At 38.6% G+C, this 15,737-nt stretch overlaps 1 protein-coding gene across 2 annotated transcripts in view; it reads left to right on the top strand.

Moving 5' to 3' along the window:
* RICTOR (RPTOR independent companion of MTOR complex 2) overlaps positions 1 to 15,225 on the top strand; it is a 126,079-nt gene extending 110,854 nt beyond the window's left edge. For both annotated transcript variants that reach the window (XM_066378687.1, XM_066378696.1), the window contains 6 exons: positions 621 to 705; positions 1,815 to 2,048; positions 12,045 to 12,200; positions 12,526 to 12,649; positions 14,269 to 14,407; positions 14,534 to 15,225. In XM_066378687.1, coding sequence (XP_066234784.1) covers positions 621 to 705; positions 1,815 to 2,048; positions 12,045 to 12,200; positions 12,526 to 12,649; positions 14,269 to 14,407; positions 14,534 to 14,608 — 813 coding nt within the window. In that variant the 3' untranslated portion in view covers positions 14,609 to 15,225. The remainder of the gene's footprint in view (positions 1 to 620; positions 706 to 1,814; positions 2,049 to 12,044; positions 12,201 to 12,525; positions 12,650 to 14,268; positions 14,408 to 14,533) is intronic.
* Positions 15,226 to 15,737: the final 512 nt, after the last annotated feature.

Genomic DNA, 15,737 nt, shown 5'->3' on the forward strand with positions numbered 1-15,737 from the left:
CACTATCCTCCCTTCTGATGCCTTCATTGTAAATTGGTATCTTGTTTGATTTCTTATTTTGTTTGTTTGTTTGATTGATTTCTTTATCAGTATATTCTCTATAGAAATTTAGGGAATCCTGTCCTGCCTTTTAGTTACATTTAACTTATTTCTTGTTGGTTTTTTTTAAGTGAGATATGATTGACATATAACATCATGTAAGTCTGAGATGTACAGTGTATTCCTTGTTTTTTAACCCTTGATCCTGTTTGTCCCGCGCAGGACAGATGACAGCACATGTGCCCAGTCAGGGAAGGTGGGCCTGATCCCATGAGACCACAGACCCTTAGAGGGTAGATAGCACTACAGAGCACACTTTTGCTCACAAGTCTAAAGACATTTTGGGTAAATTCTAAAATAATTACTTTAATACCCATTTGAACCACCAAGAATAGATAAGGACTTCAAGAGTTATTTGTTATTTTGTCAAGTTTTGGTAATTTAACCTCCAGTAAACTTTTTGTTGTAGGTTCATGTGCTACAGTCATTCTATTTAAATTGCATTTCATTTGACTTTGCTAATATTCATAAAGTGGACTTCGTTTTATAGCAGGACTTACCATGATTTGTATCTGTTTTAGGTAAAGGATATCCCCTATTTTCAGACTAAAAGCATACCTCCACATGAGGATCGAGGTACAAGAATTTTTCCTCATGATGCAGGAGGTAATGCATGGTTTTGTTCTCATGAGACTTTTCTTTATATTAAAAAGAAAAAAATTGGCTGGCCAGGCGGTGGCGCAGTGGATAGAGCGTCGGACTGGGATACGGAGGACCCAGATTCAAGATCCCGAGGTCGCCAGTTTGAGCACAGGCTCATCTGGTTTGAGCAAAGCTCACCAGCTTGGACCCAAGGTTGCTGGATTGAGCGAGGGGTTACTCGGTCTGCTGTAGCCCCACAGTCAAGGCACATATGAGAAAGCAATCAATGAACAACTAAGGTGCCACAATGAAAAACTAATGATTGATGCTTCTCATCTCTCTCCGTTTCTGTCTGTCCCTATCTATCCCTTTCCCTGACTCACTCTCCTTCTCTGTAAAAAAATAAAAAAGAAAAAATTATTTAAAGAAAATTAAAACAAATGTTCTTTTCAGTAGGATGACACTACAAATTCAAGAATACTTTTAGATCATCTTTAAAAATTATACCCAAAATAATTGTTTGAGTTCATTTGACATTAAACTACGATTTTGTGTGTGTATATTAGGGACTTAAGAAAGTGTTTTTCCAACTAAGTACCCAACCTCTAAGGAGACAAAAACTAGATAAGTTCTTTCTGTTTTTAAAAAATAATACATGAGAAATTTGTAACCCTAATCACCATAGGTCTGAAAATTAGCCTTTTGAGTAAAGGAGAGAGAGAGAGAGATAAAATTGTTATGAACAGTAATATTTTTATGAGTATATGCATATCAGCCACAGGTTTAAAGCTTTATAATTGATCATTTTTTTACACAAGTACCTCTTTAGACTCAAAATTACTGTTTCTCTTTATGCAAATACTGATAATTGAGATGTCTTAATTGTACAATCTCAGTTTTAAATGAGACCTAAAACCTCATGTTAAAATAATATAAACCTATCTGCTGACTATATTATTTTTCTAGTTGAAGCAAGTTATTCTTTTCCCAGTGAAGGTTAAATTTTAAGTGATAGAGTTCTGGTTTTCTTTCCTGGCTTCCCTCCTTTAATATTTCACTTATTTTAAGGCGCCTTGAAAGAAGTATCATTGATACTGTCTTTATCAGATTGTTTTATGTTTGCTTATGCACAGGTCTTCCGTCTGGGACTGGAGGTCTTGTGAAAAACTCTTTTCACTTGCTGCGACAGCAGATGAGTCTTACGGAAATAATGAATTCAATCCATTCAGATGCTTCTCTGTTTTTAGAAAGTACAGAAGACACTGGCCTACAGGAGCATACAGACGATAACTGCCTTTATTGTGTCTGTATCGAAATTCTGGGTTTTCAGCCCAGCAACCAACTCAGTGCAATATGCAGTCATTCAGGTGAGAGAAGATGTCCTTGTAGGTGCATCCCCCTGGACTTGACTCTGCCTGTCACAGGTCACCTCCCAGCCCCATCGGTCTCCCTCCTACTCCCTTCTCATGAGCTCAGCCTCAGTTCAGTCGTGCTGTGGGGATGCTGGTGTTTCTGTCTCCAGTGGGCCCCTTCCAGTGCTCTCTCACACCATTGCTTGGGACTGATCTCTGGACAGTTACTCACTGCCCATTCATTCCCAGCACACAGACTCCTGTGTGCTCTGTTTGCTGTCTTGTCCACCATCTCCTTTCTCACCGTTGACATACCGTTACTAACTGAAGGTTTTGGATAAATTGTGCTCTTTTTCATGATTCTAGGTATGAAAGATGTATTTCCCCTGCTGTTTCTTCTTGCCCCTCCCCTCTGTTCACACATGCAAGTTCACATAACAAGCACACCCCACGAAGGACAATTAGCTTATGATTTTTTCTGAATTAACCCATACAGATTTATACATATATATTTTGCCTGGAGCTTTTTATTCTTTGCCACATAGTTCATGTCTGAATTTTTAATTAAAAGATAATCTAAGCTTAGCTGATAATCAAATAGCTTGGTTGGTTGAAGCACTGTCCCAGTGTGCAGAGGTTGCTGGTTCAGTTCTGGTCAGGGCACATACAGGAATGGCTCAGTGTTTCTGTCTGTGTGTCTATCTGTCTCTAAAAATTAATAAATTAATTAAAAAGATTGAGGAAACAAAAGCAAACACCTACTGTTAAGCTAAACACCAATCATACAAGATAAAACAATTTAGTCTATGGACAAAATTTTTATCAAAATTAAAAATAATCTGGAAGTGGAATGTCTTGAGTAAAAGTGTGTCTAAAGTTCGTTGCATTGACTACTTAAGAGAAGATGGAAAATAAAGGTCCTTAAAGGTAAATATTGGATGACGTCACAGTGATGGCGCGGTAGGAAGCGATACCGAAAATCTCCCCATAAACTCAACAAGTTCTTCAACCAGAAACAGAAAAACCTATCCTTGGAGTCTTCAGATGCTTCACAACACACCCGAAGGTAGGATCGAGCGAAAGATTGGCTAAATATATGGTCAAACCCCGGGGGAAATAAGGAGTAAGAAATGCTCCGCCTTCCTCTCTAATCCAAACAGGATGGCTTTCACTGAGAACTGAGAATATAGAAACTAAGGCGGGCATAGGGAGTGAATAGATCCAGACCGCGGTACAAACAGCCAAACCAGGCTGTGGCACGGAGATCCAAGCCGTGGAAAAACCTGGGCAGTTCAAGCTAACACGCGCGCCAAACCAGACAAAGAAAGACAAGTGGGACAGCCATTTTCCGCATCTCCTGGCTGGCGCGCGCGGGGGTAGTGGGCAAGAGATTCCTACGAACACTTCAGGGGTGGGCGCAGCCCGTGCTAACCCACAGAGAAGCAGAGTCAGAGGCCTCTGTGTGGGCAAAAAGCAGCATCTCCTAGGAGCCCCAGCGCCCTGAGGGGACCGGGCACGGGGAGGGAGCTGGAGCCAACTCCAAAGGCGGAACTTTTCTGTGTGGGAGGAGGGCTTTCTCGGAGCGAGAGGCGTCCCGCCTGAGACTCATAATCTGGTCAGCGCCCACGCAGGGAGAGTGTGCAGGAGATTCCTCCGAACTCCTCAGGGGTGGGCGCCTGTGTTTTCCCTCAGAGGAGCAGAGTCAGAGGCCTGTGAGCGGGCCAGGAGCAGAAGCCCCAGCGCCTTGGGAAAGCCGCACGGGGACAGAGCGAAAGCCAATTCCAACCCAGTAACTTTTCCGTGTGGGCAGAGGGCTTTCTCGGAGTGAGAGGCGTCCCGCCTGAGACTCAGAATCTGGTCAGCGCGCACGCACGGAGAGTGTGCAGGAGATTCCTCCGAACTCCTCAGGGGTGGGCGCCCGTGTTTTCCCACAGAGGAGCAGAGTCAGAGGTCTCTGAGCGGGCCAGGAACGGAATCTCAGGCAGCCCTAGCCCCTTGGGAAAGCCGCACGGGGATAGAGCGAAAGCCAATTCCAAAGCTCGATCTTCTCCGTGTGGGTAGGGATTTCACTCGAAGTATGACCTGTCTGGTCTGACATCCTGGTGGGTGCACACGGAGAGTGGGCAAGAGATTCCACCGAACGCCTCAGGAGTGGGCACTCGAGTTATCCCACAGAGGGGCAGAGCCAGAGGTCTTTGAGTGGGAGGAAGCCACGCCTGATTATGCTAGCAGCTCTGACTGACTGAGCCTTACTCAGAGCCCTGTGCTGAGTGGGAATAGAGTGGGGAGTTGCCCGCTCTTCGAGACTCTTACTATCCAGGCAGAGGCAGCAGCAACCCCATAGCTGGATTATCAGGCTTCTAATTGTGGAAGGAAAGACTAGGAGAGAGGCTCCAGGAACACTCTCCCAGTGAGAGATCCTCTCACTGTTGGAGCCTATAAACACTAATGAGCCTCGACTGCCAACGAGACTGAAGCCCAATACATGACATCGCCATAGAGAATTATCAACTGCAAACCTCTTCCAGAGCATGCCATAGGGGCAGAACCCGGGGTACAAAGTCACCGACCAGAAAGACAGAAAAGAAAAAGCAAGACGACAACCTCTCAAAATCAAGAATAATCTGCAGACTTTATAACCTATCCCATTTTATTAATTTGTTCGTCTGTGTCTCTTTTCTTCATTCTTGATTTTTTTTTTTTCTACTCCAATTTGGTCATTTAATTCTCTCTCAGTCTTACTCTCGCCTCTCTTTGAACTACACTACCCATAAGTGTTACATCTCCCATTATCTTTTCTTTCCTTCTCCTTTCTCTCTATGAGGGTTGCAATCCAAAACCCCTAACTCTCTCTTTCTCCTCCTTTTTCTTTTTTAAGTGGTTCCATCTTTTCTCTCTCTCTCTCTCTTTCTTTTCTCCCTCTATATTAGTCTCTTCCTCTCTCCTTTACGTCTTCTCTCATTCAAACCTCAATAACGAACAAATTATCTTATCTGGGACTCAAACTTAAGTTTGTGGCATTTTGGAGGGTTTTTACTTCACCTTTTTAACACATTAGCAGTGCTCCCATCCCTGGCTCTCCATTTTATCTAGTTCTTGTTCCACTAAATACAATAGTAATTTTTTAATTTTCCACCCCTTTTTCCTGTTTCCCTCTTATTCCTCTCATCATAACTCTGAGTCAGCCAACACCTAAAAGCAAATCATTTTATTCTTGACCCAAATTTTTTCCTAATTTGCTTCTTGTGGGTCTATACTGCTCCCCCCCCTTTTTTATATATAAATATTTTTTTCTTTTATTTTTTTATCTTTTTTGTCTTTTTCCTTTACCCCTATATTACTTCTCCCCAATTCAGGCCCTCCGCCACAGGTATTGTTTGTTCTATTTAGTACAATATAATTCACAGTTCATCACAAGATTTTCTCAAAAAAGAGGGGAGAGGAGAGGAGAGGAAAAAAGGAGGGGAAGGAATTATTCCTTTTTTTTCCTCAAATTTTTATCTTATTTTATTTTTCTTTATTTAATGATTAATTTTTAAAAAAAAAACGCAATTTTTTATTTTTATTTTTTTATCCTTTTATTCCTTATAAAATCTCATTAATACTACCAAGAAAACCACCCTCAGATGCCATTAAAGAAGAGAAAATCGAATATCATGGATACAAAAGAAAGAGAGGTAACACAGAGAGATGAGGAAAAATCTATGGAGAAAAAATTTAAGATATTGGAAACCTTGGAGTTAAACGACAGAGAATTTAAAATAGAAATCCTAAAAATACTCAGAGATATACAAGAAAACACAGAAAGGCAATTTAGGGAGCTCAGAAAACAACTCGATGAACACAAAGAGTATATCTCCAAGGAAATTGAAACCATAAAAACAAATCAATCAGAGATGAAAAACTCAATTCATGAGCTGAAAAGTGAGGTAACAAGCTTAGCTAATAGAACAGGCCAGATAGAAGAGAGGATTAGCGAAATAGAAGACAAGCAACTTGAGGCTCAACAAAGAGAAGAAGAAAGAGATTCAAAAATTAAAAAAAATGAGATAGCCCTACAGGAATTATCTGACTCCATCAAAAAGAATAACATAAGAATAATAGGGATATCAGAGGGAGAAGAGAGAGAAAATGGAATGGAGAACATACTCAAACAAATAATAGATGAGAACTTCCCAAGCCTGTGGAAAGAACTAAAACCTCAAATTCTAGAAGCAAACAGAACTCTCAAGTTTTCTTAACCCCAACAAACCTACTTCAAGGCACATCATAATAAAATTGGCACAAACCAACTGCAAAGAAAAAATTCTCAAGGCAGCCAGGGAAAAGAAGAATACAACATATAAAGGAAGGCCCATTAGATTATCATCAGATTTCTCAACAGAAACTCTACAAGCTAGAAGAGAGTGGACCCCAATATTTAAAGTCTTGAAAGAGAGGAACTTTCAGCCACGAATACTATACCCATCAAAGCTATCCTTCAAATATGAAGGAGAAATAAAAACATTCACAGATACAGAAAAGGTGAGAGAATTTATCACCAGAAAACCCCCACTCCAGGAAATACTAAAGGGGGTTCTCCAATCAGATACAAAGAATAAAAAAACAACAACAACAAAGCCACAAGTAAAAGCTCCAAGAAAAACATAACAAAACCAACTTTAAATTGTGACAACAATAAGAAAGGGGGGAGAGGATGAAGATTAACAGTAGCAAAGGGCGATGGAGGGCAAAAGTACTCACAAAATAGTGCACTACAATGAACAGGGTAGGAAGCCTTTTCAGTACTTAATGGTAACCATCATTGAAAAAACCACCACAGAAGCACATGATTTAAAAAAGATAGCAACAGAGGAAAGATGTATGGAACACAACCAAATAAAAACAAAAGATAAAAAAACGAAAGAGAAGAATCAAACAAGATACAAAACTAACAGAAAGCAATCTATAAAATGGCAATGAGGAACTCACAAGTGTCAATAATTACACTAAATGTAAACGGATTAAACTCACCAATAAAAAGGCACAGAGTAGCCGAATGGATCAAAAAAGAAAATCCAAGTGTATGCTGCCTACAAGAAACCCATCTAAGCAACAAGGATAAAAACAAATTCAAAGTGAAAGGCTGGAAAACAATACTCCAAGCAAATAACATCCACAAAAAAGCAGGCGTAGCAATACTCATATCTGATGATGCTGACTACCAGACAGCAAAAGTACTCAGAGACAAAAATGGCCATTTCATAATGGCTAAGGGGACACTGAATCAAGAAGACATAACAATTCTTAATATATATGCACCAAACCAAGGAGCACCAAAATATATAAGACAGCTACTTATTGACCTTAAAACAAAAACTGACAAAAATACAATCATACTTGGAGACCTCAGTACACCGCTGACGGCTCTAGATCGGTCATCCAAACAGAGAATCAACAAAGACATAGTGGCCTTAAACAAAACACTAGAGCACCTGGATATGATAGACATCTACAGGACATTTCATCCCAAAGTGACAGCGTATACATTTTTCTCCAGTGTACATGGATCATTCTCAAGAATTGACCATATGTTGGGCCACAAAAACAACATCAGCAAATTCAGAAAAATTGAAGTTGTACCAAGCATATTTTCTGATCATAAAGCCTTGAAACTAGAATTCAACTGCAAAAAAGAGGAAAAAAATCCCACAAAAATGTGGAAACTAAACAACATACTTTTAAAGAATGAATGGGTCAAAGAAGAAATAAGTGCAGAGATCAAAAGATATATACAGACAAATGAAAATCATAATACGACATATCAGAATCTATGGGATGCAGCAAAAGCTGTGATAAGAGGGAAGTTCATATCACTTCAGGCATATATGAACAAACAAGAGAGAGCCCAAGTGAACCACTTAACTTCACACCTTAAGGAACTAGAAAATGAAGAACAAAGACAACCCAAAACCAGCCGAAGAAAGGAGATAATAAAAATCAGAGCAGAAATAAATGAAATAGAGAACAGAAAAACTATAGAAAAAATTAATAGAACAAGGAGCTGGTTCTTTGAAAAAATCAACAAAATTGACAAACCCTTAGCAAGACTTACCAAGAAAAAAGAGAAAGAACTCATATAAACAAAATCCAAAATGAAAGAGGAGAAATCACCACAGACATCGTAGATATACAAAGAATTATTGTAGAATACTATGAAAAACTTTATGCCACTAAATTCAACAACCTAGAAGAAATGGATAAATTCCTAGAACAATACAACCTTCCTAGACTGAGTCAAGAGGAAGCAGAAAGCCTAAACAGACCTATTAGTAGAGAAGAAATAGAAAAAACCATTAAAAACCTCCCCAAAAATAAAAGTCCAGGCCCAGACGGCTATACCAGCGAATTTTATCAAACCTTCAAAGAAGACTTGGTTCCTATTCTACAGAAAGTCTTCCAAAAAATTGAAGAAGAAGCAATACTTCAAACACATTTTATGAGGCAAACATAACCCTTATACCAAAACCAGGCAAGGATGGCACAAAAAAAGAAAACTAAAGACCAATATCTCTAATGAATACAGATGCTAAAATACTAAACAAAATACTAGCAAATCGAATACAACAACATATTAAAAAAATAATACATCATGATCAAGTGGGATTCATCCCAGAATCTCAAGGATGGTTCAACATACATAAAACGGTCAACATAATACACCATATCAACAAAACAAAGAACAAGAATCACATGATATTATCAATAGATGCAGAAAAGGCTTTTGATAAAATACAACACAATTTTATGTTTAAGACTCTCAACAAAATGGGTATAGAAGGAAAATATCTCAACATGATAAAGGCCATATATGATAAACCATCAGCTAACATCATACTAAATGGCACAAAACTGAAGGCTTTCCCCCTTAAATCAGGAACAAGACAGGGTTGTCCACTCTCTCCACTCTTATTTAATGTGGTACTAGAGGTTCTTGCCACAGCAATCAGACAAGACAAAGAAATAAAAGGCATCCATATCGGAAAAGAAGAAGTAAAGGTATCACTTTTTACAGATGATATGATCCTATACATCGAAAACCCCAAAGAATCCACAAAAAGACTTCTAGAAAAAATAAGCCAATACAGTAAGGTCGCAGGATACAAAATTAACATACAGAAGTCAATAGCCTTTCTATATGCCAACAATGAAACATTTGAGAATGAACTCAAAAGAATAATCCCCTTCACGATTGCAACAAAAAAATTAAAATACCTAGGAATAAACATAACAACGAATGTAAAGGACTTATACAATGAAAACTATAAACCATTGTTAAGGGAAATCGAAAAAGACATTATGAGATGGAAGAATATTCCTTGTTCTTGGTTAGGTAGAATAAATATAATCAAGATGGCCATATTACCCAAAGCTATATACAAATTTAATGCAATTCCCATCAAAATTCCAATGACATTTTTTAAAGAAATGGAGCAAAAAATCATCAGATTTATATGGAACTATAAAAAGCCCCGAATAGCCAAAGCAATCCTAAAGAAAAAGAATGAAGCTGGGGGCATTACAATACCTGACTTCAAACTCTATTATAGGGCCCCGACAATCAAAACAACATGGTATTGGCAGAAAAATAGACACTCAGACCAATGGAACAGAATAGAAAGCCCAGAAATAAAATCACATATATATAGTCAAATAATTTTTGATAAAGGGGCCAACAACACACAATGGAGAAAAGAAAGCCTCTTCAACAAATGGTGCTGGGAAAACTGGAAAGCCACATGCAAAAGAATGAAACTGAACTACAGTCTGTCCCCCTGTACTAAAATTAACTCAAAATGGATCAAAGATCTAAACATAAGACCTGAAACAATTAAGTGCATAGAAGAAGACATAGGTACTAAACTCATGGACCTGGGTTTTAAAGAGCATTTTATGAATTTGACTCCAAAGGCAAGAGAAGTGAAGGCAAAAATTAATGAATGGGACTACATCAGACTAAGAAGTTTTTGCTCAACAAGAGAAACTGATAACAAAATAAACAGACAGCCAACTAAATGGGAAATGATATTTTTAAGCACCTGCTCAGATAAGGGCCTAATATCCAAAATATACAAAGAACTCATAAAACTCAACTACAAACAAACAATCAATCCAATAAAAAAATGGGAAGAGGATATGAACAGACACTTCTCCCAGGAAGAAATACAGATGGCCAACAGATATATGAAAAGATGCTCATCTTCTTTAGTTATTAGAGAAATGCAAATCAAAACTGCAATGAGATACCACCTCACACCTGTTAGATAGCTATTATTAACAAGACAGGTAATAGCAAATGTTGGAGAGGTTGTGGAGAAAAAGGAACCCTCATCCACTGTTGGTGGGAATGTAAAGTAGTACAACCATTATGGAAGAAAGTATGGTGGTTCCTCAAAAAACTGAAAATAGAAGTACCTTATGACCCAGCAATCCCTCTACTGGGTATATACCCCAAAAACTGAGAAACATTGACTTGTAAAGACACATGCAGCCCCATGTTCATTGCAGCATTGTTCACAGTGGCCAAGACATGGAAACAACCAAAAAGCCCATCAATAGATGACTGGATAAAGAAGATGTGGCACATATACACCATGGAATACTACTTAGCCATAAGAAATGATGACATCGGATCATTTATAGCAAAATGGTGGGACCGTGACAACATTATATGGAGTGAAATAAGTAAATCAGAAAAAACCAGGAACTGCATTTTTCCATACATAGATGGGACATAAAAGTGAGACCAAGAGACATTGATAGGAGTGTGGTGGTTACGGGGGGAGGGAGGAGAGGGAGAGGGAAGGGGGAGGGGGAGGGGCACAAAGAGAACTAGATAGAGGGTGACAGGACAATCTGACTTTGGGTGATGGGTATGCAACATAATTGAACTTTAAGATAACCCTGACATGTTATCTTTGAATATATGTATCTTGATTTACTGATGTCACCCCATTAAAAATAAATACAATAAAAAATAAAAAAAATTTAAAAAAAGGTAAATATTATGAATTGCATATGCATGGTTTTTGCCTTTAGGGGACTCAGACTGAATTATCCTCCATGCAGAAGAAACAGTAGTGGTGTTTCTCATCCCATTTCTAATTATTGATTTCCTCTTCCTGACAATTTATAAATAGTGCCCACATTTTGCCCCCATGTTCTCTGAAGTTTCCATTTAATACATGTAATTATTAAAAAATTATTAGCCGTTACTGGTTTAAAATGAAGCTTAATAAATCAGTTTATAAATTTTTAGAAACAGGTCAATTAAAGACAGTCTAACTTTCTTCCTGTTACTTGTGCTGGGTATTTTCTCATGTACTCTGGATTGTTCATCAGCTCCGTCTAAGATAACATTCATCTCTTACCTGTTTAATTCAGTGTTACTGATTTTTTAAGTACATTTTCAGTTCTCAGATTTTTGGCAGTATTTTATTTTTTAAAATCAATGTATAATTTAAGTATCATGTTTTAATTGCATGAAAGACACGTGATTTTCTTAATAATTAAAATTTTAAAACTTAGTATTATGTAAATAGTAAACTTAGGAGTTGCTTAGAGGTGAGATGAGGTGATATTTCTGTTCTTTGGGAATAAAACATAGGAGAGGTAGTATGTTAACATTTGTCTAGTTTCCTGGACTTTTGAAGGTAGACCTTTTTTCTCTACTCAGACAGTGTGCTCTAGTAGACAGCACCCTGAGTTCACCTCCTTTTTTGAACCTTCCCTTTCATGGGAGGAAAGCATTAACTCATTTCCAGTATTTTTGTAGCACTAAGGTTGTATGATTGTAGAGCTTGCAGTGTTATGTCCTTAAAGGAGGACTAACCGAAGACTTCTGAGTTTCATTTGTTCTGATCACTTAGTTTTGGTATTCAGGAAGTGTTTAAATTAAAAAAAAATTGATGTGATCTTAGCAATACTAAAATGTTTGGTTTAAAATAAAACAGTAACTAATTTTTCCTTCAGACCTTCAAGACATTCCGTATTCTGACTGGTGTGAGCAGACTATCCATAATCCCTTGGAAGTGGTGCCCTCCAAGTTCTCGGGCATTTCTGGGTGTAGTGACGGAGTGTCTCAAGAGGGCTCAGCCAGCAGCACCAAAAGCTCGGAATTGCTGCTAGGTAGGTTTTCAGATTCAAATCCAAGCTTCATTAACAAACTGAGTTTTGTTGTTGTTCATAAATAATATTAATTAAAGTTGTCTCAGAACTCTGACATCAGTTTTCATGAGGTACCTGTAGCCCACTGTTGTACTTATATCAGCATCTATTTGTACCCTCTTGGCTCTCTGCTTTCATAAGAAAGAATTTTGTTCCCAAGTGATTAGCAGAGCATGTGCAATTTATCACAGTTCAAAATCTTTAGGTAAAGTTTTAACAGCAAATTCCATGACTTATCATTATTTTCTATTGTGATACAGATAAAATATTTTAATCTTCTTTTCAGGTGTTAAAACAATTCCAGATGATACACCAATGTGCCGGATACTCCTTCGCAAAGAAGTTCTGAGATTAGTCGTTAATTTGAGTAGTTCAGTTTCAACTAAATGTCATGAAACTGGGCTTCTAACGTAAGTTAATACTAAGCACGAGTGTTCATTGTTTGTTCTGCTTTTTATGGTGAAAAAAAAAAAAAAAACCTGAAATACTTCAAAAGTTAGACTGTTTAGCTTAATATCAGCAGTTCTCCAGGCATGGCATTCTGTGTGAGGCTAGATTTTCCTCATATTCTTCAGCCAAAGTGACACTTGGTGCAGGTTGACTGCAGAGCAGGGTTGTAAGTCCAACTCTCTGTGGATAAGCCAGACTTTAAAACAATCTGCAAAAATGTAAAATAATACTCCTACTTTTGTAGTTTTGGAGAATCTTTTTCATTAAATACATTATTTATGTTAACATGTAATGGGTTTATTTTTTAAATGAAGTAAATATTTTGAAAATTTCTCCATTTTAATTTCTAATATAATTATTTATAGCTATTCACCACAAAAAAATAAGCTTTTGAAGGGGTCTTCAATGATTTTAAAGAAAGTAAGTGAATCCTGAGCCCACAAAATTTGAGAAAAGCTGGCCTACATAAAACAAGTGATATTTTCTTGGATTAATTTTCCCTTTTTTCCTTTGTCTTAATCAAATTGCAGAATTTTTATTGTTTTTCTAAATCATAGCAACATGATCAAAGAGAACTCATACCGTACACTCAGCAGTTTTGGTTTGTACTGTGTAAAGCCAAGGTCCTCGGAGGAAAAGCACCTCAGGGTCTCCTGTGGAGCATGAAGGAAATACAGCTGCACGGCTGACCAGCTGGAGGCCCTGGGAGTCCTGGGGCCCTCACACGGATGTCCGCCCAGCCCACCCCCCGCGGGGCTGAGGGGCTGAGGGGCTGTCCTGCTGAAAGCCCCTGCTGCTCCAAGGTTGAGAGAGAGAGATAGCTCAGTCAATGGGGATTAATAACTTCAGTCTAATTTGAAAAAATTATTTCTGTGTAACTTAAAATTTAATTTTGAAAATATTTGAGTCATCTTAGACATAAATTTTATAATTTCTCATGCCAGTGAAAAAGATTTTTTTTTTTTTTTTTTTGTATTTTTCTGAAGTGAGAAGCAGGGAGAGAGACAGACTGCCACATGTGCCCAACCGGTATCCACCCAGCATGCCCACCAGGGGGTGATGCTCTGCCCATCTGGGGCATTGCTCTATCGCAAAGTGAGCCATTCTAACGCCTGAGGCGGAGGCCATTAAAGCCATCCTCAGCGCCTGGGCCAACTTTGCTCCAATGGAGCCTCGGCTGCGGTAGGGGAAGAGAGAGACAGAGAGGAAGGAGAGGGGGAGGGGTGGAGAAGCAGATGTGTGCCTGCTTCTCCTGTGTGCCCTGGCCGGGAATCGAACCCGGGACTCCTGCACGCCAGGCCGACGCTCTACCACTGAGCCAACTGGCCAGGGCTTGAGAAAGAATATTTTTAACTTTCCAACAAACATTTGGGTTTTGGTTATTTTAAGAGATAACCTAAAACATAAAATACCTAATTTAAGTGTGAGGTAGGAATGTTTAATATGCTATATTCTTCTGTCACCCCAAATATGCCGTTTAATCTAACCTGGAGAAAAAAAAATATTTTAAGAGTGACACACCAGAGGAAAAGTGGTTGTTATAGTTTTTATCCCACCATAGTCTTGCCTTTCATTGTAGAATTAAGGAGAAGTATCCCCAAACATTTGACGACATCTGCCTTTACTCGGAGGTTTCCCATTTGTTGGCGCACTGCACGTTTAGACTTCCGTGTCGGAGGTTCATACAAGAATTATTTCAAGATGTACAGTTTTTACAAGTAAGTAGGATTTGCCCTTCAGAAATGTATCTTTCAAAAATAATTCTGTGTCAGAGCTGAGTTAAAAGAGAGATTCTCTCTGCGGATACACTAGAAAGTCATTAAAACAAACCATTCCTTTCCCAGATGCATGAAGAAGCAGAGGCTGTGTTGGCGGTACCACCAAAGCAACCTGTAGTTGACCCGTCGGCTGAGTCCTGACCTCACATTTATGATGTGTGTCGACGGCTCCACACACATGCTCATCTGTGTGCAGTTCCTACATGCCTCAGAACATGCAGGCTACTGGGCAGCAAGGGAAGGAGTATCTTCTGTGGACTGTGCCGGCAGTTGGGGCACACGAGCAGATGGAACTGCAGACTTCCCTACCAAACAATTTCCTCTCTCCCCCGGTGAGCCCTTTCTGGGGTTCATTGCTCATTACCACAGTTTGGAAAGTTTTAGTTACCATTGTATGCAAGAGCCAAGCACTGAATACCTGCATAAGTTTTCCGTCTTTTTCATTAAGTGCATAATAACAGTGGTACAATACTAGGCTGTGCAGAGGCACCCATCACACAGCTGATTCTTAATTCGTTTTTTAGGGTAAATAAAAAGATGCCTTGTTAACTAGTTCATGAAAACTAGGACTCAGCACCCCTGAGGCTGCATCCTGTCACTACCACGGGGTGTGCTATAACTGCTGGTATGAGGGGGGACTTGTCTTCATGTTTGTAACACTACTTCAGAGGTTTGGTAACCTCAAAGCGGAAAGCGGAAGAGCCTCAATGACCTGGAACTGATAAGTTATTGTTATGTTATTAGACTTGCATAAAGTTTCTTATTTGTTTTTCTTCTCTTCAGTTTTGTTGCAGTGTGTTGTCGCAGGCTATTTGAACCAGTTAAGGTTTTTCACTACAGTTCCTGATTAAAATCAGAAAATCATTTTATCGTTCAGATGTTTCCCACTTAGAGAATGCACATATATGTTTAGTGGACTTCCGTTTCATCAACTTTCCATATCACCATTTTAAACAGGAACTTGAACAAGCACTATTAATTTAGACCTAAAGCAAAAGAAAGCATTAAGTGATACTTTAGGGAAAAGGTAAATTTGTCTACAATGTTCTGCACATTCCATGGGAAAAGAATAGCCATATTTCCTTTTAAAAAAATTATTGACACTGTTATTACGATTAAAAATTGTAGTGAAAAGCCTTTAAGTCCAAATTGTAAAGCAGCAGTAACTTAATGTTTATGATGGTGTTGTTTTGCACAGACTAAATGCAGTGATAGGTGAGTTTTTGAGTACAGTAACCACCTTTATCACATTTGTGAAATTGGCAAGTTG

Source organism: Saccopteryx leptura, chromosome 1 (assembly GCF_036850995.1).
Source record: "Saccopteryx leptura isolate mSacLep1 chromosome 1, mSacLep1_pri_phased_curated, whole genome shotgun sequence".
Taxonomy (NCBI): Eukaryota; Metazoa; Chordata; class Mammalia; order Chiroptera; family Emballonuridae; genus Saccopteryx; species Saccopteryx leptura.